A 25,125-nucleotide genomic window follows, 5' to 3' on the forward strand; every position below is an offset into this window, starting at 1 on the left:
GACTTTAACAACAAAACAAATAAAAGTACTCCCATTTCTAAGACTAAAACTGAAAAATAAAGCAAAGTAGAAAAGAAAAAATAAATATACAAATTACAAAAGCCCCTAACAAAAATTCTTAAACCTAAACTTAAATGATGTATATAAAAATAAATCAAAATAATAATAAAATCTTTTTAAATATGTTGGCATTGTCTTTGAGTATAGATTTTGGAAACAACTGTGTTGGATCTAAGAACTTTCAGGTACTCTTTGGCTTTGTTTGGAGTAATAAACTAGGTATTATAAGGTATTATTAACTCAAAGGATTTTTCATGACCGACAAAATAATTAATAAACTTAAATAAATAATAGTACAAATGGAGTGTTTTAAATCGAATTTCAATGTATGAACTGGAATGGCACTAAATTTGATGTTTTATTGTACATACACTTACACTTAATCCTGCTTGTATATTTCACAGTTATGAGACCTGGAGTAAAGTTTCAGAAGCCTTTCATTATTTAGGTTTAAACTAAAATGTTTAACATACATAAAAAAAATATGTATGTTGGCATTTTGTTAAAAATAATAGAATTTGAATAGCTGGTGAAAAAGAGAGAAAGACTGTTACGTAAATAACTGCAGTAAAAACAAATCTGCATCTTCACATTCTGTAGTTGATTGAACAACAGAATGATATATAAAAGAACATAATTAATTACCTTGTCAACTTGTATTATACTATAGCATATAGCATGTGTATTAAAAAAAATAAAAAAAAATCACATATTCCGGCACTTCACAATCTTAACCAATTCTCCCATGTCTCTGACTTACAAATTGCCTTATGTCAAACATCTTTGACATCAGAGCAGTCAGTTTAATCAAGTTGGATGCTGTTAAACTAGTACACACTGATGTTATATTCATCTATGATATACATACTCTAACAGTGGTATGTGATAAATATACACACTGACAAAGCTCTTTAATGTTAATTTTTGCATATGTGTACAAATAATGTTAATACGAAAAAAACATTGTTTTATGATTATGAAATACAAGTGATGGAAAACATGTAAAGACTCCCTGCAAGACAGAAAAGTCAATAAAGAAAAAAAATATTAAAGTCAAATTTAAAACTTAAAAGATATTATAAAATAATATATATATAAAAAAATAAATAAAAACGTATTCCCACTTTAACCATAATATCAAAGTCTGAAAATCCAATATCAACAAGAACCCCCAATCTTAAAATATCTTCTGAGTAATAAACAGCATGTCAGGCTTCATTTCAAACACTAACAAAATACCTTAATGTAGAAAACGTCCAAAAATCTTACTTACTACTCTTTTTACTTTAGCCAAGTCTCCATCTTCACAATTCTCTACAACAAAAGGACAAATGATGTCAAAATTAACTTCATTATTCATCTTCAACACGGAAAAAAATACACCTAATGTAGAGCAAACTAGCCAGCAGACACAAACCACTGTTTACTTCTACCACAGACTCAGAATATACAACAAGAGCTCAATCCACATTTACAACAGTTGTAACACCTATGAGCACAACCACATTAAAATCATCTACATTTTGGAAGTGGATTAACACCAGAAGCTACATTTGTCCACTATATGTACACATTTATCTTCAGCACCACCATCGTCTATAACTGAAGGAAATACATCAGAATTCACTTCATCTACGATAGAAATGTATTTATCTAGTGTAGAATGAACAAGACAGCAGACACAAACCACTCAGAATCAATTAATTCAACATTTCCACAACTGGAAACAACTGGAACAATTTCTTCAGACTCACCAGCCTCACCCTCTAATCCTAACTCACAACAAACAGTAACCCAAACTGTTGCAGCCCAAACATAGCATTTCTACATCATCCCGGTCAAGCCCCTCAAACTAGCACCCAGAACACTTCATCAATATCAACAGAACCTCATTCAGTTGCAACAACTGTCAATTCAGTTTTAACAACTCAAAACTGTCTGGAGAATTGTCAGTGTAATGGGTCCCCATGCATCTTCAGTGTAACATCTGGGAATCTCTTTTGGAGATTCTTGCAGTTTTGCCAATGACCCTTCCACAGTTCTCACACATGGATCGGCATTTTCTATAATGCCGAATTATTTAAACGGTTGATTCATTCAGGAACGAAACGCTGTCATGTTGTGCATTAGGCCCAAAACAGTGCTGCAGCTATGTTTGGGATTATTTTTATTGTCAAAATAGCGCAAAAAGAGGAAATATGATGTTTAAAACGTATGTCTCTTAATTAACTTCTTGTTCATTGAATTGTTGTAAAAAATCTATATGACATTTGTAATCATGGTAATATTTGGAGAAAAACAGCATTCTTTGTGTGAAATTGATTAACTATATGAAATGGTATTAATATATAAATTTTCTACCATCATGTCTTGAATTTGTGATCATTCTAAATGCAACACAACAAAATTAGCACAACGTAACAGAAACAAGCCACAATACAATTAAATTAGTCCTATGCATTGTGTGGTGGCAATTTCGTTGTGTTATGCACTACTGGGCCACCATACTTTTGTATACATTTATAGAGATCTTTAACTTGAATTTCACATTTTTATCTTTGTTGTGTGTAGATATTATCTACATCCATTTGTGAAATGCACAGTAAATTTTGTTAACTTAATAGTAGAGATTGTAGATAGAGCATGGGTATGTGTGGGATCATGTAAAAAAAAAAGGAAATTCTAATAACTACAGTCATGGCAGTGACATAATTTTGTTTTGCAAAGTTTGCTACTTCAGTAATTGTAGATTTTTTTTCCCACATGTGTCTATGGTATACTGAAAAACAATGATAAGCATATACAGTAGGTTTTAAAGGCTTTTACTGGCAAAAAATATATGAGTCAATATTTACAGTGTACAGACCCTTGTTCTTCATAACCTCTGCAATTCACAATTTGATACCATTCTTTTTTCATGGCAGTGTTTTGGGCAGTATTATGAGAGAGCCCACTCTCTTGGTTGAAGAGCAACCCCACACATGGATGGTATCATGGTTGCTTCACTGTTGGCACAAAACAGGACTCATGGTAGCCTTTTCTTCTCCGAACAATCGATTTTCCAGATTTCCCAAACAGTCGGAAGGGAGTTTCAACAGAGAAAATAACTTTGCAGCAGTCTTCTGCTGTCCAATCATTGTACTTCCTGCAGAATTTCAGTCTGTCCTTGACATTTTTCTTGGAGAGAAGTGGCTTCTTTGCTGCCCTTCTTGATACCAGGCCGTTGTCCGAAAGTCTTGGTCTCACTGTGTGCGTGCAGAAGCTCTCACACCAACCTGCTTTCATTCCTGAGCAAGTGCTGTACTGCTGGTGACACGATTCTGTAGCTGACTCCTCAGGAGGAGACGGTCCTGGTACTTGCTGGACACTCTGGAACGTCCTGAAGACTTCTTCAGTGCAGTCGAACCTCTCTCTCCTTGAAGTTCTTGATGATCCAGTAAATGGTTCTTTCAGGTACAATATTCTTTGTAGCAATTTCCTTGCATGTGAGCCCATTTTGATGCAAAGCAAAGATGACTGCACTTGTTTCTTTGGAGGTAACCACTGCTAACAAGAACACAATGATTGAACACAATCCATTTATAGCAATCAGTCTGCTCTTAATAGTGATTTGATCTGACTAGTACTCATTTACACTTTAACACGTGCTGCTGATATGATTAGTCAATTAATGTAAGCTGGTCATTTTGTGTCAGGATCAAAAAAACAGTGAAACTTATCCTCTCCTACTCATTTTGCTAACTGTCTAGGTGTTACAGTTCTCTCTTTGAGGAGTACTATGGAGCTTAGTGTGAGCTTTACAGCAGAGGGGCCGGTTTCTACACTGTTCTCTTCGGCTGTTTAGCAGCTTTTGCTCTACTTATTGTCTTGGCTGTGATAATTGTGGTCCTCTACAGAGCCAAGAGGTCTGTATAACTGTTTCTGTGACTTATTCAAAGACCAAAAGAAACAAATAACACCGTGATCTAATTTCAGCAGAACATCAAGCAAAAGGAGGTTATAATTTTTTGACAATGACTAATTTGATTTTACATCAAGAGGTATGAAATTTATTTGTTGTTTTGTGCATGCTTTAGTATATATTAGGGGTGTGAATTGGCACTGGTTCCATGTTTCAGTTAGATTATGATTATCATATCAACAATTTGATTCACTTCGACATCACGATGCATCACGGTTATCTCAAATTTATTTTGTGCATTTTTAGTAAATTATATAAGCAGGTTACTTTTTAAAATAATTAATTAATTATTGTTAAGAATTATAAATACATATAGCTTCAAAACATACAAGCAAATATAAAGTCATAAAGGGAAAGGGGGAAAGACAATCACAAGTGATAAACAAAAAGTACTTTCAGTATCTGGGAGGGCTTTAAGTATCGAAACTTTACAGATATTCATATGGGTTTTTCTTATTTCTCAGGATCAGTATGTGCATGTGCAACACTGACCTCATACGTCATGCTCCCAGAACTGCTTCTGTGTACAACTGTTGATGCAAGCTAGATTCAAGTGATTATTTTTAGCATCGAGTCGCTAAAGGAGGCCTTTGTTCACCCCCCGGAGTTCTGTGAGACAGTTTTTTTTTTTTTTTTTTCATGGAAGGGCGCTTTTTATTTCACTTCTTTTGGACTGAAGCAATGCAACACCTGCTGACTGCAACGATAGAGCTTGAAAGATCAAAGACAATTTTTAATATAAATCCGACTGGATTTGTCTGAAAGAAGAAAGTCATATACACCTAGGATGCCTCGGGGGTGAGTAAAACGCAGCCAAATTTTCAATTTTGGGTGAACTAACCCTTTAACTATATTATCTCAGGATCCATAGACAGAGGTTATGGGCATCAAAACTTTTCAGTCACTGAAGTTTCAGCACCTGGGTCTTTCAGCTCATACCATGAAAGTACACCTGTATGGTAGGATGAGCAATTGTGCCATCAACACAATCACAAAACTCGGCCAATCAGAACACATCTCTCTTTATGATTTCTGTGATGCTTTACTAGACAGCATGCTTTTTATGGTTTGTGGTTTATGGTTTGTCATGTAAAATATCTTTTAATGTTACCTCCTTCACTCTCTTTACGTCTGTGTTTGATAATTAATATACATTAGAAGCAGTACTTCAATCCAATAACTGACTGTGTGGGCGGGGCTTCCTGCTCGAAGACACATAAATGCAAAATCTGATATTTATATTACATTTAGACATTTAGCAAACACTTTTATCCAAAGCGACTTACAATATAGGAACAATATAAGCAACAATATTGGGAAATAAAAGAGAAGAGGAGACACGCAAAAAGATGTGTTTTCTTGGTATGAGAGGGTTAATTACAATTATTATTATTATTCAGCTTTATTAATCATTACACTTTTAATTTTAATTTCCTATCTATTTATAATGCTACCACATTAACCAACTAGTACAGTCAGTTTTGTTGATGTTTTTTAATGTTTGTTTTTGTTGACACTGTATATTATTTATGGGTTTTGTTATCATAGCAGGGTATTGCTTGTTTACACTGAAAGCACATTTAATATATTTTTGTAGATTCATTTTTATAGTGAAAACAACTGCTGAATTTTTTTTTTTTTTTTTTATAAAGCATATGTGCATTACAAGTGATTGGCTACACTGAACACCATGTTCATCGAATAAAAAAACTGCAATGTCGGTTTAATGTCACTAGGAGGCACTACAGACTTAATTCTATGATGTCTTCCCTTGTTTGGCTGATGGTTCACATCATCAAAGGAGTCATTTACTTGTAAATAGTAGGTTGGTCCATATCAAACTCTTTAGTCTTAGATGGATTTCAAAATAAGAAACATATATCTTATATACCACATTTAAGCACTTTGTAAAGGTACTGCCTGACCAAAAAGTAAGCTATAAAGTATTTTTAGCGCTGACAAACATTGCATTGCACAGACTGATTAATCTGTTCTCATAAACCTCACTGAATTGTCTAAATAAACATAGTTTGTTATGATAACACTCCCTAGTTTATTTATTTGTCATTAAATTGAAGCTGTATGCAAATATGCCACACCTGTATGATCGCATAAGATGCTTGTCTGCTTTGGACATATAAAATAATATTCTAATCATTGTGCATCATTTTCCGAGTAGGCCTATACAAAAATAAAAAATAAATCAACTAACATCTGACAATTTTTCTTAGCACTGACTAGAAGGTTAATCATTCTTGCAATAAATTTAAACCTAACATTTTTTGTGTGTGTGATAATTACCCAAATCAATCATAAACTTACTCTTTTAGATTTAGTTATTCCAGTATTAAAATGCTATAAATATGGTAAAGAATAAAAAGAAAGGGGAAAAAATCTTTGAGAGGAAGGATAGGGTGTAAGTTTAGGTTAGTCTATAGGAATTATAATTAGATTTATATAAAACAATAGAAGTATGTCTTCATATAGCCATGTATGTTTGTGTGTGGGAGAGTGAATGTTTTAGTTGGGTTGACAGATAATATATCTAAGTCAGGGCCATCTAAACTAGATCTTGTTTCTTTTTTCTTTTTTTTTTTTGGACCTTAAGAGGATACTCCACCCCAAAATGAAAATTTTGTCATTAATCACTTTCCCCCATGTCGTTCCAAACCTGTAAAAGCTTTGTTCGTCTTCTGAACACAATTTAAGATATTTTGGATGAAAACCTGGAGGCCTGTGACTGTCCCATAGACTGCCAAATAAATAGCAGTGTCAAGGTCCATAAAAGGTATGAAAGTCATCATCAGAATACTCCATCTGCTATCAGATGTGCAATCTGTGTTATATGAAGTGACGGGAACACTTTTTGTAAGAGAAGAAAACTAAAATAATGACTTTATTCAATAATTCCTTTGTCAACAGTCTCCTCTGTGTCTCACCGTATGCTGCGTATGCTCTTCTGTATCATCCACGCCACAGGGATGCGCTGTTTTCTTTCAAATCAAAGCTAAACACACGTAGAAAGTGCATCCTTGTGGCGAGCATGATAAAGAAGAGCATATGCAGCATACGGTGATATGGATTTGGAATGACATGGGGGGTAACTGATTAATGACAAAATGTTCATTTTGGGGTGGAGTATCCCTTTAATGTCTGTGGTTCGACCATAGATTGTCCCTATTGTCTGCTTTTGATCGGGTTGTGATTAATCAGGAAGTTTATCTCTTTTTTTAAGAGTTGAATTACTGGTTTGCAAAGAGTCATTTCCATTTCACAGGTGAGGTGAATTAACTTGAAATATCTTTTAAATGATTTTCTGTGTCATTATTATTATTTTTAGGACAAGTTCAACAAATATCAACAGATAAAGTTATAAAAAAAATATTTTCAATTCGATATTAGTTTAATATATAATTTTCAAAAGCTTTGATAGCATCTCTTGACATTATGTCCTGAACACTGCTTAAAATAACATCAAATAAAATCTAGGGATTAAAACACATCTAGGGATTAAAAATGAGGGATATTGCCTTGGCAACTATCTGAAAGAAGTTTATTAAAATTACTTAAGTATCAAAATTTAGTAAAACTAAAAATGAAATAGAGCTATATATTAAGATAAAAAAAAAACTAATAAAAATAAGAATTGAATAATAAAACTGATACAGAGTAAATGCAACAGAAGGTGAACAGGATGACTTTATTTCCTGCAATTTGAGCCAAATTTGTAGAGTAGAAAAGGTTCATCACATTAACATGAAAAAGTACAATTCAGAAGTAATTCAAATTTCAATTTCAAAAAGCCAGAAGCTAAAGCAATAACAGACTATGTGACATTCTAGGTGGTCACAGTTATGGTTAATTTAATTTTTTTTTAAAGTTATTTAGTATATTCAATTGAATGATTTGTGACATACAGGGAACTTATTGTTCACTCCTGTCAGCTGCTTATCGTTTCATCCTAGGCCTTTATGCAAAAAAAAAAAAAAAAACCCAGACCAGAGAAACAGCATTTTCCTCGATCAGCAAGGCAGAAAATACCGGTCTATGTGAGTAATTCCCAGGTTTGCTAGATGCTGCCCTGTAAAACCGCTCCGAGACACGCATCCCTTCAAACCAACCCATCATCTCCATAAAGACAACCACAGAACTGATCTATGATCGGTTTTAAGTGCAAAAGTACAGTTCACCTTCCTCCTGTCTGGAGCCAGGCCAATAGTAATGAGGCAGAGCACAGGGGCGTGGATGTGATAAAACAGGCAAAACAGCTATATCTCTGCGTTTCTCAGAGATACAACATACTTCAGAGAATGAAATGAAAATAGAATATCAGATAAAGACAAACTTGATTCATAAATAAGTATTTATTTTTATTACTTTACAGGATACAATAGACTAAAAACTATTCAGTTTAGTTAAAAGGACAATGTTAAATACTTTTACACATCACAACATACTGTTTTCTCAGTGCACTTTGCTTATATATATATATATATATACACACACACACACACACTAACATACACAACACAGCAGAGATGTCTATTTCTTCTTGAACTTGCCTTCATTTCATTTCATTTTTTTTTTTTTTAAGTAAGACTGCTAAAGGAAAATAAGGTATACTGTAAACATTTCCTCATACACAAACTGGTAAAATAAAGGGTAAAAACCATGGCATCAAATGAGTTCAAAATCCTGTGAGGTGGAAAGCTGTACTTGACCTTACAGCTTCCAAACAGCATGTTTTAATAGTCTTACTTTCCCCCTTTTTAAATTGCATGGCACTTGCTACATTTACTGAGTTATCACGATGGTTCTGGAAACAATATAGAATAATAAAACATCTCATTCACCAGCTGCCAGCAGCCAAAGTCTCTGGTGCCCACACCCACTGTAATCACGTCTAACAGGAATGTAAGTACAGTAACAGGAAGATCAGTATGTGTGAGCTCAGCCAAATGCACCACACATGGACTTTAACTCCACGTAGCTCTTAAAAATCAGTCGAAGATGCGTTTTCATTGAGGAAGTGTTAATGACTGACTGTTTCGAATGGGCAAAACATGAAGAAATATAGATCAGGGGCAACCGTTTCCTTGTAAGGACCTGTGTACGTCAAAGAGATTGTATATGTTGAGTCTTTGTAATCCGTAGTTGGGTATTTAAGAAGAATTAGAACTATAATGGGAGGTAGTACTTGAGAAAATCCTATCGCAGACAATAGCTCACAGCTTCACGTGAAGACAGCACTTTAAAAGAGGAGAGAAACTCATTCACAGGTTTCACAAGTATTGCTTTTTGTGCAACAAAAGAACACACTACACCTCAGCGAGAAGCCAGGGACTGGAAATACTCTGTTCATTCAGAGGGCAACATTTCAGTTGCCGTTTTAAGCAGCTTATGAAAGCTTAAAAGCAGTGCCATAACTAGGCAAATGTAACACATTCAGCTCTCGAATCACTCACACACACACAACTTAGAACAGAAAAGCAATACTTAGCCTGTTCCTATGTAACACACAATCAAGACTGCAAATTGTACAGACAGGCCACATGAACAAAAGCACACAAAAGAGTGTCCTGACAAAAGCTGAGAGCATTAGTCCAACAGAAGAACAGCGAGATAGTGTGCATGAGTCAGATTGAGTGCTTGCATGCAGTATGCAATGCTATAAGATGGAATACCCTTCACTTAAAATGCTGGCCGCGAAAAAGTCGGGCCAATTTTATACTTCATATATGGTAGACGACAGACACAAATGTAAATAAGCATTTACTGACCCTATGTCCCTATGATCAGACGAACATGCTCAACCACATGTTCCGAGACATAAAAATAATCTTTAATGCGATATAAAATGAGACTACGGAAATTTACAACACTGAAGTATGGAGGTACCAGACCAGCTAATACCAAACAACTGCACCATCATTTCAACACTTACATTTCACATAGCAATGAAATAATAATAAAAAAAAAAACATCAAAATAGTTTCTGAGCTTGCTCTAAAAGAACTGTTAGAACTGTTTCTAAAACAAGAGAAATCCCAGTAACAATTCATACATAACTCACTCGGAGTGCTAGAGCAAAGCTGCGACAAAGCAGCAGAAAAAGTCTCGGGGGTCGAACATGCCCCAGTTTTTTCATACCAAGTCTATTTGCTGCGTCGTTTTCCTTTTGCTTTGACAGTCCCAGTCCGAACTCAAATCCGAGGCATCCGTGCCTCGACTCGTTGTGCTGTCTGTTAAATACTTCTCATGTTTGTCCAGGTACGACGGACGTTGCGGCAAAAGGAAGTAGTGCGTGGTGCTTGCTTTCCTGCCGTTCTCCATGACGGGCAGAATGCACGGGGAACCTTCACTATTCTGTCGTTGCAGGCCACGACTGACATATTTAGGGTCCGGGGCAAAGCTCTGCGTTGGGGGCATGATCCCGTTGAGGTACACTGGAAGGCTCTTTGGGCTCGGGGTGCGGGAACTACTGCCGGATAAAGGTTCTCTGGGAGGTACTTTCGGAGGTCGGTCGTCGTCGCTGTTGGCTCCTGATGAGACTTCGGCTGACCAGCGGCGGTAGTCTCCAGGCTTGATTGGTCGTGGGGGAATAGGAACTCTGGGAGGAACTTCCGGTTTATCCAGGCCTTGCATGTTTTGGTGGTGACTGGACAGCCGGAAGGAGGTGGGCTTGTTGAAGCAGCCGGCGGGGCCAGAATGGGAACGCCGCAGCTTCCTTTGTGTACGTTCCTGTTGTCGGAGACAGTTTTGCTGCTGCTGTTGCTGCTGCAGTTGGTGCTGGTCACGGAGCTCCTGTTCCCTCTGCTGGTTTTCCCGCTCCTTCCTTGGCTTTTGCGGCTGCGTCTGCTTCTTCTGCAGGGATGTTGGACCTTCAAAGTATGCGTAGTTAATCTGTCCACAGCCCCTGAAACTCCTTCGACTGGGCATTCCATAGCGGAACGAAGAGTGTTTTGAGCAAGATTCGGAAACTAGGCAGCGATTGTCATCTCCATTAAAGAACTCTACCTCACTGTCCATAGCCTGATCCGGGGAAAGCTCTGCTGAACCGGGAATTGGGGGAAGGGGTTTGGTGACTCGGCTGGGCGTCTGGGGAGGACTGATGCGGTCAGATACCGTTAGACGTTGAAAGCAGGGAACCACTTGGTCGTCTTCGGCAGGGCTGGACGTGAAAGGGTCCGTGTGCAAGGTGAGTTGGGAAGGTCTGGGCTTTTTTGGGGGCAAGGACTGGCCTCCTGGGCTGTTTTGTGACTGAAGATGAGTCCGCTGTTCTGTTTGAACAGGAAGGTAGCAGAGAATGAGTATTTAGCAGTTTTTAAAAGATTTAAATGAATAAATTGTCCTTTCATGCTAATTATGAAACCTAAAAACCTAATTACCATCAATGTAAAAGAGGTCACTGCAAGTGGAACAGAAGTTGCACTTCACCTTTAAGCTTATGACTTTCTCGAACAGTATTAAACACTATTTACATTACATTTGGCAGACGCTTTTATCCAAAGGATCCGATTTTATTAGTTTGTGCATTCCCTTGAAATCGAACCCACCATGTGCTACTGTTTGAGCCACATACACTTTAATGCATTATTACACCTTTGATTCATCCAGTGGCAACATTGTTTTCTTATCTTTCTCTAGTATTTAGTACATGAGTTTAAGGAACTTTTAAACACCATTATTTACTCCTTAAAGTCATTGCAAACCCATATGCTTTTTTTTGCAGATAATTCTGTTCTTTCCATAAACAGACTGTTCATAATGACCACTTCTTTTAGTCTCCAAAAAGGAGGGGGAAAATGCAATATAAAAGTATCACATATACTATATTTCACTAAATTAGACATACAACAACTTTATGTGAGATTTAATGTGTAGTTGAAAACCTTCCCATCTGCTAAATAAAAAATAGTGCATGTTGTAAGTTTTTTATTTTATTTTGCTATTTGGTACTTTTGTCCATGGCCACTCTGAATTGTCACTAAATGTAAAGAAAGATGCTTTAAATCAAGCCATACAGGTTCGGAATGAAATGAGGGTGAGTAAATTTGAGTGAACTTTTCATAATGATGAAATGTATGTTGTAATGCTACTTACTTTCCACTCCTGAGAATGATGGCAGCACCTGTTGCTGGGACTGAATGTTATAATCCATAGAAGAATCAATGGTGAAGTATAAGCTGTAGATTAAGAACAGGAGAGCTAATCAGACAAAATCCGAGGTTCATTAACATCATATGACCCATGTTAACACAGACCATTTCCTGTTTGTCTGCTCAGTCATGCAGAGCATGTCCAGGGACTTGTAAAACTAATCCATGTTCAACACGAGAAAAACACACTTGTGCTTTTAGTGTTGCACTCACTTTTGTATATCATGGTATTTCCAAGAGGGCTTAGCTCCGGCCATGCTATGCCAATGGCTGTCCCGCAGGAATAGGCTTTGTGCGGGTAAACAGATCTCCTGGGCAGTCAAGCCTGCAGTGGACATGCTCCAGCTGCAGTCGGTTCGCATTCAGGCCAGGAAATGCTCCTCCCGCCAAGCTGGCAGCTGTTGGCCTGTACCTGAAACACAGCCATGAGAAGACAAGAGCATAAATCTCAGTAATATTGCAAGTGTTTCAAAATAAAGAACAAATACTGAAGCCTCCTGCTTCTCAAATTCTCTTTCTTACTGAGAAAAGGACCTCAGTATTTTCACACGTCTTATCTTGAATTCCAGAACAGATCTTACACTGAGCTCATGATACAAACCCATAGAAAAAAAACCCAAATGAGATATTTCTATCTAAGCAAATTTAGACTTTGAGGAAAAAGCCCTAGGAATCTTGCAAGTTGAGATACCTTCTGAAACTCAAATCGGCAATCAAATCTGATTCTCATTTTTTATATAACACTTTACTGTACATCAACTACACTTAAAAAAAGCTATAGAAACTGCTAGTAAATTTCAAAATTACAAAGCAATGGCAATGTGAAATTTTGAAGTAATTTGTGCCTTATTTACAAGTTATTTTGTATTTGGTCTTATTTGTGTCTGTTTTCATTTCTTCAAGGAATTTTAAGAGAAACGCCCAAGATAAAGTCAATACTTGACAGAAAAACAACCAGGAGCTCCATTAAGCAATGAAAGAGCAACATTTGAACTGAAATTTGAACATTCAAACATAACTGAGATCATTGCAATGGTTTTGGGGTTGTTGTGGAAGAACTGAGACATGGTCTAGTTTTTTTATGTAGCAGTGAACCCTGGGCTATCAGCACACCATCCAGTGCACCTCCTCGTCGCGTCTCCTTGCTTTGCAATGCAGTCAGCCATGCGCACGGGACTCCAGTCGTGCTCTTTCAGAAAAGAACATTGAGCAACATTCTGCTGAGCTTCACAGCCTGTGGTATGACAAGCGCTCAGTTTGACAGCACTAAACGACACTTATGCCCCCAAAGCCCCGAGGATAGAGCCAAATTGAATGCTCTCTTAGATGTCACACACACAAAACAGTACAAACCGCGAAAGACTCAATCAAGTCTTGTAGGATGCATTGACAGCACACAATTTATCACTTTGCTGCATTCTATGAAATACTGTGTAATTTTGTCTGCAAGCAAGACTTTCTGAGAGTCTCGTCCAAATGCTTTCCTCACAGAGGAAGCCATGTAATATCAAACAATGTATGCAAATGAGCCTCAAATTTCATGCCTTGGGAACACAACTTATGTTTGAAGGAACTTGTATCTAGTGTTACTCTTTGGTGTAACACTAGAGATGGCCTAAAGCAGTTGCTTCTAGAGTAGAACCCAGGAAAACGCTTTTCACTCTTTGAGAAACCAGCTTTACACCCCTGAGAACGTGAAGAGTGATGGACCTGGAGGCAAGGTTCATCCTGGTTTTAGCTTACAAACACATATCACGCTCTTAAATCACCAATCCTTCAGAGATACAAACAACTCATGTGCCCTATTAAACAGCAATTAGCATTTTATAGAACATTTTATTGCAGGGCTGTTTTGCAAGCAACAGACAAAATGGTTCAATGCATTTCTGCAGAACTCAATGTGATATGCAACAGGTGCATTCATGGGGTATTGCAATTTAATCAGTATCACACATTTTGCAGATTGTTTGTGATGCACAGAGTAAAATCTAGTCAAAGAAAGCAATGCGATGCCATTTCATAAATGGGTATGTGATCAAACTGGGTCAGTTGGTTCAACAGGGACGTGCATTTCTGTCTAACATCCCTGATCCGGTTTACAAATGCAAGCAGTCATGCATCCTGAAAGCTTTGGACCTTGGATACGGTCACTATGAGCACACATTGCAACCTGATCTCTGATAAAGAACCCCACGGGACAAGCGCTTCCTCTCACAACAGGTGCAAGACTTCCTAGTGTCCAGCACAGACATTTCTCAATGCCTTCGGGAAGACAATGCCAATGTGTTGCAAAGACGTTAAGTAAACAAAGCATGGCAAATGTGCTCGTTGTGGCGTAAACCCCATGAAACATTCTATAAAACCCTATCAGATGAAAATTTATTACTTCTAACCTTTTTAACATTTAAATCTGAGATCTCAGAACCAAAACTGTACATTTGGCTGCATTGTGCAAGAAAGAATCAGTGAATCTTACAAAACCTGTCAGGAACCCGTCACTCCTAAAATCACAAGACAACAAGGCTTATTTTAGCTCTATTAAAACTGGGATTTTGTTTATGATGAATAACCACATTACCTATTCATTAATGAATCCAGCATAAGGGCCACATTCAAGAACTGCAGCGATATAGCAGATTAATAAGAAGAAAAAAAAATTAAATTAAAAAAAATTAAATGTTTATGCATTATAAAGTTGTCACTTTTTTAAAGCGCTTTATACAATAAAGACTGATTCAAAGCAGCTTCACTGTATTAGAATCAATGATTCAAACTTCATTAAATATGAGACAAATCCAAGTTCTCCATAAGCTCTATTAAGACACTAGTGTCATTATTTCATTTAGAATGGGATTGGAAATGTGCTTAATTGTCAAACTGATGTAGATAATGGCAATAGTTCTAAAAATTGGCTTTGTTTTCTTTATGCAAACTACTTTGCAATGAAATGTTCTTGACAAACCCCAAAACACAGCAGGGCACTTAAAAAGTGCTTCTAGTGCTCATATAATGTGTGCATATTCACTATATGTCCTGACAAAAAATATTTCGAAAAGAGGACCAGCAGTAAAGCGTAGAGTCATTGTACATGGCCACAAATTAAGAAATATCTGCGTCCTGACAAACCACTGATATGGCATTGTGAGAAGGTATGACGGAGAGACAGTCGCGCGCGTTCACACCCCGCTCTTGTCACCTCCGCCGCGGTTTCCTAGCAACCATACCCGATCTACCTGTCCGCTTCCGCAAACTGGCGGGATGAGTCACGAACACTCTATCACACCTGACGAAACACACCTTATACATTTCTTGAAGTAAAAAAAAAAAAAAAGTAAAAAAAAAAAAAAAAAGATGTTTCACGAAATGAGGCACCATGTGTTAACGTCACATATTGTGACACTATCATGCGTTTCTTGTCAGGTGATCATCTTCATCATCATCATCATTATTATTATTATTATCATCATCATTAAAACAAAAATCTAAAATAAATACATATTAATTATAAATAAACTTAATTATATTTTAGAACTATTCTTACACTTTCCTCCTAGCTGAACACACACACACACATACACCTTATCGGATGTCCTGTCACAGAATCTGATAATATCGTTCCACACGTCACTGTCTTCATCAGCACACACACACACACACACACACACACACACACACACACACTGAGAGAGACACAGAAAGACCACAAACACAGACGATGCGACAAACGCAATAAAATTCACCTTAATCTCCTGACAGATTCTAGGTGTCCGGTGTTAAAAGTTCATAATGCCGTAATGATCCCGTTCGGCCCGTTTAAAAAGCTTTAGTTTAGCTCTGTAGATGCTAGAGGACGTTCATTACAGCACTCGAGAGGTTCGTTCATAAACGGGTCTTCTGTGTGCGCGGTGCTTTAAATGCTCACTGTAGTCAGAGGACGCGCAAGCCCCGCCCCTTTCAGGCGGGATTTAAAGACACAGAGCGCACGCTGCTGTTATCCGTGAGCAGCTCTGCAGTATTGTTACCCTCCATGGGTTGTGCATTTGCTTACTCTACATGTTTTATATGGAAATACATATGCAGTTTGATTTGAAAAAAAAATAAATGTAAGTACTGGTACTCCTGAATGGTTTGAGGCTGGGATTTAGCGCATTTGAAGTCAAAGTACTTGATAAACATATACTATGTGTGGAGAGCCTTCACTCAGTATTGTATATTGTATCTCATTTTTGACCAAGATGGCTTTTAGAGGCATTTGCATTGGAACTCTTCATATATATATTTATATATATATATATATATATATATATATTTATATACACACACACACACACACACTCACTTATATACACACACACACACACACACACACAGCTGCAATGGTGTTTGGAATTGATGGTATTTTTCTAAACGTCAAACTCCTAAAACTTGCTGGTTTCAGTATAGCCTATTTAAAGCAAACCATGAGACATAGGGAGGAGAAATGCCCTCATCATGGCATTTTCATGTTTCACTTTACATTTTTAATTGCATTTTCGGGAGAAAAAAAAATTGCATTTCAATCTCTAATCGTCATCCACAGAGACAAAAAAATAAATAAAAATAAATAAGAATTAGGACATTTTGTACGGGTAAAATAATACAATAATACAAATAATCCCAAAAATTACATAATCAAAATAGTAACAATATAAGGAAAATTATGTCATGTGTACTGATAATTTGTTTAATTAAAAACAGCACACATCCACTACTCGACTACAGTTATCAAAAATTGCATTTCTATACTTAAAGAATTTAGATTATTAGCCTCATACATCAAACTTTACAGTTTTAGTCCTATCTACATTCTGAAGGTTTTTACAGAGGGGTTTGTTCGTATATTGCTTGCTTGATTTTATTTTATTCCTAAAAACATGGTGAACATGTGAAGAGTTCAGATGCAAAAGCCTCTAAGTGCCATATAAAATTTTGTTTTAAAATGAGCATTTTTCTCAGGCTCCTATGTATAGGTTCAGTAATTTCACTTTAATAGCAATGAATAGGTTTTTTGAAAAGGAGCCTGAGAAAAATGCTTATTTTAGAAGAAAATTTCAGGCGGCACTTAGAGGCTTTTGCATAGAATTTTTATAGAATAGAATAGTGGACAAATAGAATTCAGATTATTAGCCTGCCCTGAGCATTTTCGGTGTTCCCTGTATAGAAATTTTATTTTTCCCTAAATAAAGTGCTATTAAAACTTAAATCCCGCTTTTCCTTTCTATTATTAAAAACACAAAACTGAATCAGAAACAGATTATTTGGGGTTTATTTCAGAGCTGTGGTTTAAACAAACTTGTGCATTTGAAATATTAAATATAAAACCATAATGTATTTTAAAATGTGGCTTTGAGGCAGACATCACAGCAAACAAACATTAGGTACCTGAAACCAGGCAGGCTGCTGACAGGCATGAGAGTCCAGAGTCCTTAGAGTCAAGAATTATTTGAACAGACAGACAAGACCATACAAGGCTAAAGAACCTCAGTGAGAAGTGCAAAGAGAGACATTTAATGCACAGAATGAAAAAATGAGGGCCCACAGCTGGTGAATCAGTCTGCCAGACATAAAGGTGGCTCCAGTGCTGATAAGAAAGCATGCACAGCGAACACTGTAATGTTTTACTGCTACATTATATTTACCAGCCTGTCGAGATGGAGCCCATATCGTCTGCAAGCTAGATGGATGTGTGTGATGTCTCTTCATTATGATCTGTGCAGGGCTAGATAACAGCTGTTGTATATAATATATAATACACCTCTGATTGGATGTGAGATAATGAGATCTCATCCCAATGTTTGTGCATGTTTACAGAAGATTTTTAGTCAGGTTGCAGGTCTGCTGTGGACAGTAAAAACTATATGCAAATAATAAAATGCAGCTTACATAACTATGCATTCCCTCCCAAACATGCAAGCCCTCCCAATCAAACTTGCATTTTGGTGCAAATTCATTTATTTAACATGCCCTTATCCACACACACACACACACACACACACACACACACACACACACACACACACACACACACACACACACACACACACACACACACACACACACACAAAAAAAAACATTAAGAAAACTAAGATCACAGAAAATACAACCCAGACTACATTTAATACAAGCTACAATCAGGGCAAACATTTATTTTATTTTTTTTCACAGTGTGATTTTATTTTAAAGATTATTTATAACAGTGTTTTACTTTTTTGTTCAGTGAGCTGCACTGTAATCAATAAATTCTACAAATGCTTTTAAAGTCCTAAATAAAATCTGGCCACTCACTCCATGCCATAAGACTATTGTAACGTGTGCACTAAGGGAGAAGCTTTACATACGGTCAAACACAATACCACACAAAAAAACCTCAAAGTGCTAAACAAACAGAGCTGAGAGGCAGGAATGCAGCAGGAACAAAATGTGCTTGTGTTACAGTGTTGCAAATCTCTGTGTCTGGCCTTGGCCCCCGAACCTAACAGGCTTATCATCCGATATTTGGCCGTGGATGAGCCGACTCACTTTAATCCCCTTATAATTTCAAGAACATTCCACACATTCCAGCAGGCCAGTTGAGGCCAGCAGGAGAGTGAACAAAATGTTGATTTTTGACATTGTTCTGGTGGTGATTCACACAAAGGTGAACATGTATGCATGAATCAATAACTGTGCACTGGGTTTGTGTGTAAACGTGTATGCAATTGTCATGTAACAGCATGCATTTACAAAGATTAGAAACTATTCAGTTTGTCTATACATTAAACCAGCCAAGTCACACTTTTTTCCACTTGAAATTACTTTCCAATGGGATGCATTGTCACTTAAATAAAAGTCTGTTTCTGTGTCATTCGATATACCTCATTTTGCAATCAGGTGTGTAGACAGAACTGAGCTGATCTGAGCTCAGATTGCCTTGTGTTGATAGAAACACGGCCATGAACTTTCCCTTGTTGCCAGATCCCTCCCAACTCCTGCTTCTTGTACACACACACCATGCACACACATAGACATTCAACCACTCTAGTGTTGATATGATGTCATCATACTCACACATAGGAAGTGCCTTATAAAGTCAGGCAGTCATGCACCTTTGGAGCAGAAAGGGTCCCTTAACCAGGCTTGAAGGAACACCTGCTTGAAAAGTTTGAATAACATGATAACGCCAAAGTAGGGTTGGATACGCATAAGGAATACTGATCTGGATTTAAACGATTTTAAAGGCAAAACATGTTAAAGTTTGGTGAAGCTGAAGCTGATGAAGCTGGAATAAGGTTAGGAAGGAAAGAAACAGGATATTCAGTGAGAAAAAAAGACTGATTGGATTGCCAATATATGAAAATTATATGAAAAATGTGACATGTCGTTGTAAGGAGATGAAAACCATTTCAGCAGCGGAGAAAATTAACATTCTGATGAAAGATTATTATCATGGATTTCTTTGGAATTATGCAATGACTGCATAAAAAATACCAGTAGTGTGTGTGTGTGTGTGTGTGTGTGTGTGTGTGTGTGTGTAAATAGAGTCCATTTTGATGACTTTAAACTAGCACTGTCAAATGATTAATCGCGATTAATTGCATCCAAACAAAGTTTCTGTTTACATAATATGTGTGTGTGTGTGGTGTATATTTATTATGTATATATAAACACACATACAGCATATATTTTAAAAATATTTACATGTATTTACATGTATATATTTATTTTCATATAATTTATATTATATTTAAATATATTTAATATATAAATGTTACATATATATATATATATATATATATATATATATGTGTGTGTTTGTGTGTGTGTGTGTGTGTTTAAATATACATAATAAATATACACAGTATAGACATATATTATGTAAACAACAACTTTTATTTTGGATGCGATTAATCGTTTGACAGTGCTAGTTTAAACAGTTCCAAACGTAGGTTCAGGAGGAGCCTAATCTTTCATTCCTGTCAATCATCATTACAAGACTATATAAGCTGCACTCATATTATACATGAGCTGCACTCATGTATAATTAATATTATTATCATTATCATTATTATTATTTCCGGCTGGCTTTGATTTATGGTGTGATAAAAAAAAATCTTTGTCAACAAAATGCAACAAGAATTTTGAACCTTTCTTCAACCAATGCTCAGATTTCTCAGAGAAAACTTGGAGTAGAGTAAATGTTTGTAGTTAATGTAATCAATCAACTGGGGGAAGTATGGTGATATCTATTAGTTACATTTTTACCCTATTTATCTGTAGGGCCTTTACAGAAAAAGAAACTTGACAGCAATTCTTCTTCACAGCAATGCGATGAAATGGAGAGCAGATTTCTCACATTTTTCTTCTGAGAAAAAGACCCTAGTAATATCAATTGTCTCATGTATAATTTCAAAAGAGATCAGTGTCTCGAACCATTCTCATATTCGCCAAGTCTTGAATCAAACTAAGAGATCTCAATATGAAGGTTTCTCATGAAACAATCTGAGATGTTATCAACATTCTCTACATAGCTCTGCCCTCTTATTGACATGTATTTGTGTCTATTTTTATTTCTCCCAATGAATTCTAGAAGTAACTTAATTTGAGAATCCAGGAACAGTTCTCCCAAAAAATACAAATTTGCTGTTAATTTACTCACCCTCAGCCCATGCAAGATGTAGATGACTTTTTTCTTTAGTAGAACAGTATAGAAGATTTTTAGCTGAAACCATGGTGATTCATTAAAGGCAATATATAAATAATAAAGCATATCAAAGAACACAAAATTAATACCCATGGCTTCTGATGATATATTGAAGTCTTATGAAGCGAAACGATCAGTCTGTATTTTAGTGATATAACTGCATATATGTCACGTCGTAGCATGATTATGTAAACAAACTAGTGAATTGAAGCAGTTCAAAGAAACAAACTATACGGGGGAGTCGTGGCCTAATGGTTAGAGAGTCGGACTCCCAATCGAAGGGTTGTGAGTTCGAGTCTCGGGCCGGCAGGAATTGTGGGTGGGGGGAGTGCATGTACAGTTCTCTCTCCACCTTCAATACCACGACTTAGGTGCCCTTGAGCAAGGCATCGAATCCCCGGGCGCCGCAGCATAAAATGGCTGCCCACTGCTCCGGGTGTGTGGTTCACAGTGTGTGTGTGTGTTCACTGCTCTGTGTGTGTGCACTTCGGATGGGTTAAATGCAGAGCACTAATTCTGAGTATGGGTCACCATACTTGGCTGAATGTCACGTCACTCACTTAACTATACAAAAGAACCAGTTCTGGAAAAAATCAGATTTCCCTGATTACAGGAAATGTTATATATAATGTTCAGTTTCTTGCACAGGCTGATTGTTTTGCTTCATAAGATCTCAATATATCGTCAGGAGCCACAGGTATTAATTTTGTGTTCCTTGATATGCTTTTTTATTCTCAAAAACGGGCATCTGCTGACTTGAATTTTATAAATCACCACAGACCGCGATTTCAGCTAAAAATTATTTTTTATTGTTCTACTCCTACAGATGTAGGTGAAAAAAAGTGACCTACATCTGGAATGGCCTGAAGATGAGTAAATTACCATAAATTTTTCATTTTTGGGTGAACTATCCCTTTTAATAAGAATCCAATTCTCTTGAAATTCTCTTGCAACCCACAACACCTCTTCAAACCACTCCATATGTACAGAAGAATTTGCACCTGTTGATTAAATCCAGGAGAATGGCTTTCTCTACAGAACCAAAAGTGTGACATGCTGGCATATTGTCAGGAGTTCCACAGGGAAAGGGTGTGCTGGTTATAAGTGAAAAGGGTGAATCATCATTCATAAGGTTACCAGGTTAAGGACCTGCACCTGTTGATGTAATCTCACTTTGCACATTCCCGAAGACAGGAACAAAGTTCAACCTGGAGATAAGAAAGAATCCAGTGAATTTAGATCTTCATGTGAGATGGATGAAAAACATGCAAGCTGTTTTAGAGATTAATATACATATATATAAAAAAAAAAAAAAATCCAGGTCAATGACCCTTAAGTTTTGCACTACAGACTTGTTTATTATTAAGTTTATGCTGTAGCCTACACGTGAATAATCACATAGACTTGATGAGGAGAGATAAGACTTACAATTTTAATCTGGTGGATGATGAAACACATAAAAAATCTGATAATTAAACTGAAGGAGAGGAAGAATACAATAAAGATTTGGATAAAGGTTGGATTTGGTTGTTTACTTACAAAACACTACCTAGCAACCATATGGTAACATAGTAAATATCGCTCAGGACAGCTTAGCAACCAGGAACAACAACCAAGCATGATGGCAATGAGTTATACACTGAGTTTCAAAATCATTTTCTTCTGAAAATGAAAAAGAAAAAAAAAATGCTGCTTTTTCCTTAACACTGACTATTGCAGCATAAGTTGGAACCAAACAAGAAGCTGAAAAACTTTGTTTTATTTGAGTCATAGCAAATACCTGATTGATTATGCATAAATGAATGCATAAACTTTACATGTTGGACAAGTTCTGCCTCGAACATGTGGCCTGGTTTACACAGACAAACTATAACAAATGTTTGGTTACGATGATGATGATGACGATAGCGCCAGCCGGTCTGATTCAAATTTGTTTAGTCAATATCGTAGAGATGTTAGACTGTCTGGAAGGCAGAAATGCTTCTGCACACACACACACACACACACACACACACACACATTTAAGTGCCTCTACATTTCCATATTACAACACCGGCAATGATTACAGAATCCTTACTCAACCTTTTCTTCCACCCACGGCAAATATTAATCATTTTCTCACATGCAGTTAATAGGCTTGTTTCCTGGAAATAATCTTTAAGACACATTGATATATCGGTGATGAAGCATGAAGGTTTTGTTTCATTCCTTCTGTTTGTGTTTTATTTAAGACGTGTGCTGCACTCGTTCAATTGAAGGTCAAGTATCAATAGTAAAGGGGCGTAGCTGTGATTGATTGTTCATGCGAGGGTGTGTTTGGTCGGCTCAGAAAATACTGCTTTCTGACTTGCTGGCAGCTGCATCATGTGTTATGACATAAAGACGGACTTAAAAGTGTGAGCTGTCTCATTTATCTTACTCTTTTTCATTCTTTGCTCTTGCTCTGTCACTTTGATATAGTGTGCATCATATCCGCTTTGTTCAGAGCAACTTACAAATAGTTTGTTGAAGAACATTTTAGTGGTTCTTGCCTGCGCAAAACTTGCCCGGGAATTTTCCCTTGACAATATCAGACACCTAAAGTGTGCCTCACCTCCCACGTTTCCTCCCATCACTTCTTCTATCTCTGTCAGACGGGTTGCAGGATGGAAATGCTTCTTGGCTGACGGAGTCTCCACATCACACAGAGTCATAGTGAGGAAGACTGTAAAATGATCAGGAAAAAGTAAACCTCATTTACTCCTGTTACTCCTGAATACTATTAAGCTTTTAATTAGTGGTGTTTGCTAAAAATGAAAATGAAATCTGATTCAGTGCTTATATCACAGCATTACATCATGTTTCTTCATTTAATTCAGATGTAAATATATTTCACATGACTGTGGATGAGTTAACAAAAGTTAAATAAATTTACACCATATGTTTGGGAATACATGTATTTATTTGTGAACCACAGCTTTGTGTTAAAATGTTTAACATTCTGCATCCTGGCATGGGGGCGATGCAGATTCCAGGTTTTTGCAGTGTTTCCTGAAGTCGTCTTCAAAAATCAGGGTCACTGCTTCATTAATGTAGCAATCAGTTTGAGTAACATGAGAGCTGATGGATGAGGGAGTCTCTCCCGCTCCCCTGGTTTCCTGTTTCAGAGGGCCTCAGGGACACTCTGGAGAAACATAAAGACCCATACATACGGCTAATAAAGATTTCAGATGTGCTGCCCAGAAGAAAACGACCAAGGTCTGTTGTGTACAAACCCCTATGAAAGTTTTCACGATAAGGGCACATACTGTACGGCTGTGATTCACTGGGTGTTCATCATAACAGCATTGTACTGTTGACAGTGTTTTCATTGTACAGGAATTGTGTCACCCTGAAATGTAGCCTTATAAGGAATTCGCCCAATACACACAATACAGGTGTGACTCAGTGATGCAATCAGCTTTCACAAAAGCGAAACATATTAATATGGCATCATTGTGAATAGGGTTAAAATGACATTCACCTAACCCAATTGCTGATTCATGAGAAATGGGTAGCATGGAAGTGGTAACTGTTCCTACACTAGTAAAAATAGAGTTTCATTAGTGGCTTAAATGGTTGAAGAATCTTTAACATCCATGGAATCGTTCCATTCAGAAGTTCTTTATAGTGGAAAAAGGTTCTTTAGACTATTAAAATGTTCTGATTATGTTAGGAACTGTTCATTTAAATTGTTATTTGGGAAACCATGGCATCAGTGCAAACCCTCCTTTGGGAAGCTTTATTTTAAGGAGTGTAATAGGCATAAAACCCAAAAGGTTACTACCTATCTCTTTTAAAACCATAGCCAGCAACATACATTAATTCCTGTCAACACAGCCACCCACACATGAGCACAGAACAACTTAATGAGGCCCTGTACCGGCCCCTGGGGCACACCAGTATCACTTTTTCCATCTTCTAACACAAAGTGTTCATGTGAACGCATCTGAATTGGGATAAATGATATGTATATAGGCGAGTTTGTATGCATAGTCTCGAACAAAGATTTATCATGGGGACAAGTTGAACTAAAAGACACTAGCTACTGAACTACACTCTTAAAAATAAAGGTTCTTTATTGGCATCTATGAATCCATGAGGAACTTTTAACATCTATGGAATCTTTCCATTGCACAAAAGGTTCTTCATAGTGGATAAAAGTTCTTCAGAAGTAAAAAATAGTTATTTAAAGAACTATTCACTGG

The 25,125-nt window shown here is 36.8% G+C and overlaps 1 protein-coding gene across 1 annotated transcript; it reads right to left on the reverse strand.

Moving 5' to 3' along the window:
• Positions 1-7,702: 7,702 nt before the first annotated feature.
• LOC109098778 (ERBB receptor feedback inhibitor 1-like) lies at positions 7,703-16,077 on the reverse strand. The gene is made up of 4 exons (XM_019112302.2): positions 15,921-16,077; positions 12,394-12,592; positions 12,125-12,207; positions 7,703-11,301 (listed from the first exon to the last, which is right to left on the reverse strand). The coding sequence occupies exons 2-4, from the start codon at positions 12,540-12,542 to the stop codon at positions 10,166-10,168; spliced, it is 1,368 nt and encodes a 455-aa protein (XP_018967847.2). The 5' UTR covers positions 12,543-12,592; positions 15,921-16,077; the 3' UTR covers positions 7,703-10,165.
• Positions 16,078-25,125: the final 9,048 nt, after the last annotated feature.

The sequence above is a fragment of the Cyprinus carpio genome, chromosome B11 (assembly GCF_018340385.1).
Source record: "Cyprinus carpio isolate SPL01 chromosome B11, ASM1834038v1, whole genome shotgun sequence".
Lineage (NCBI taxonomy): Eukaryota > Metazoa > Chordata > Actinopteri > Cypriniformes > Cyprinidae > Cyprinus > Cyprinus carpio.

What these genes read in the sequence shown, in the direction of transcription:
- LOC109098778 (XM_019112302.2), bottom strand. Translation starts at nt 12,542, where the DNA reads ATGCGAACCGACTGCAGCTGGAGCATGTCCACTGCAGGCTTGACTGCC. An exon ending in AAATACCATGATATACAAAA is followed by an intron (nt 12,208 to 12,393) that starts GTGAGTGCAACA and finishes CTTAATCTACAG; the next exon opens with CTTATACTTCACCATTGATT. An exon ending in ATCATTCTCAGGAGTGGAAA is followed by an intron (nt 11,302 to 12,124) that starts GTAAGTAGCATT and finishes CTGTTCAAACAG; the next exon opens with AACAGCGGACTCATCTTCAG.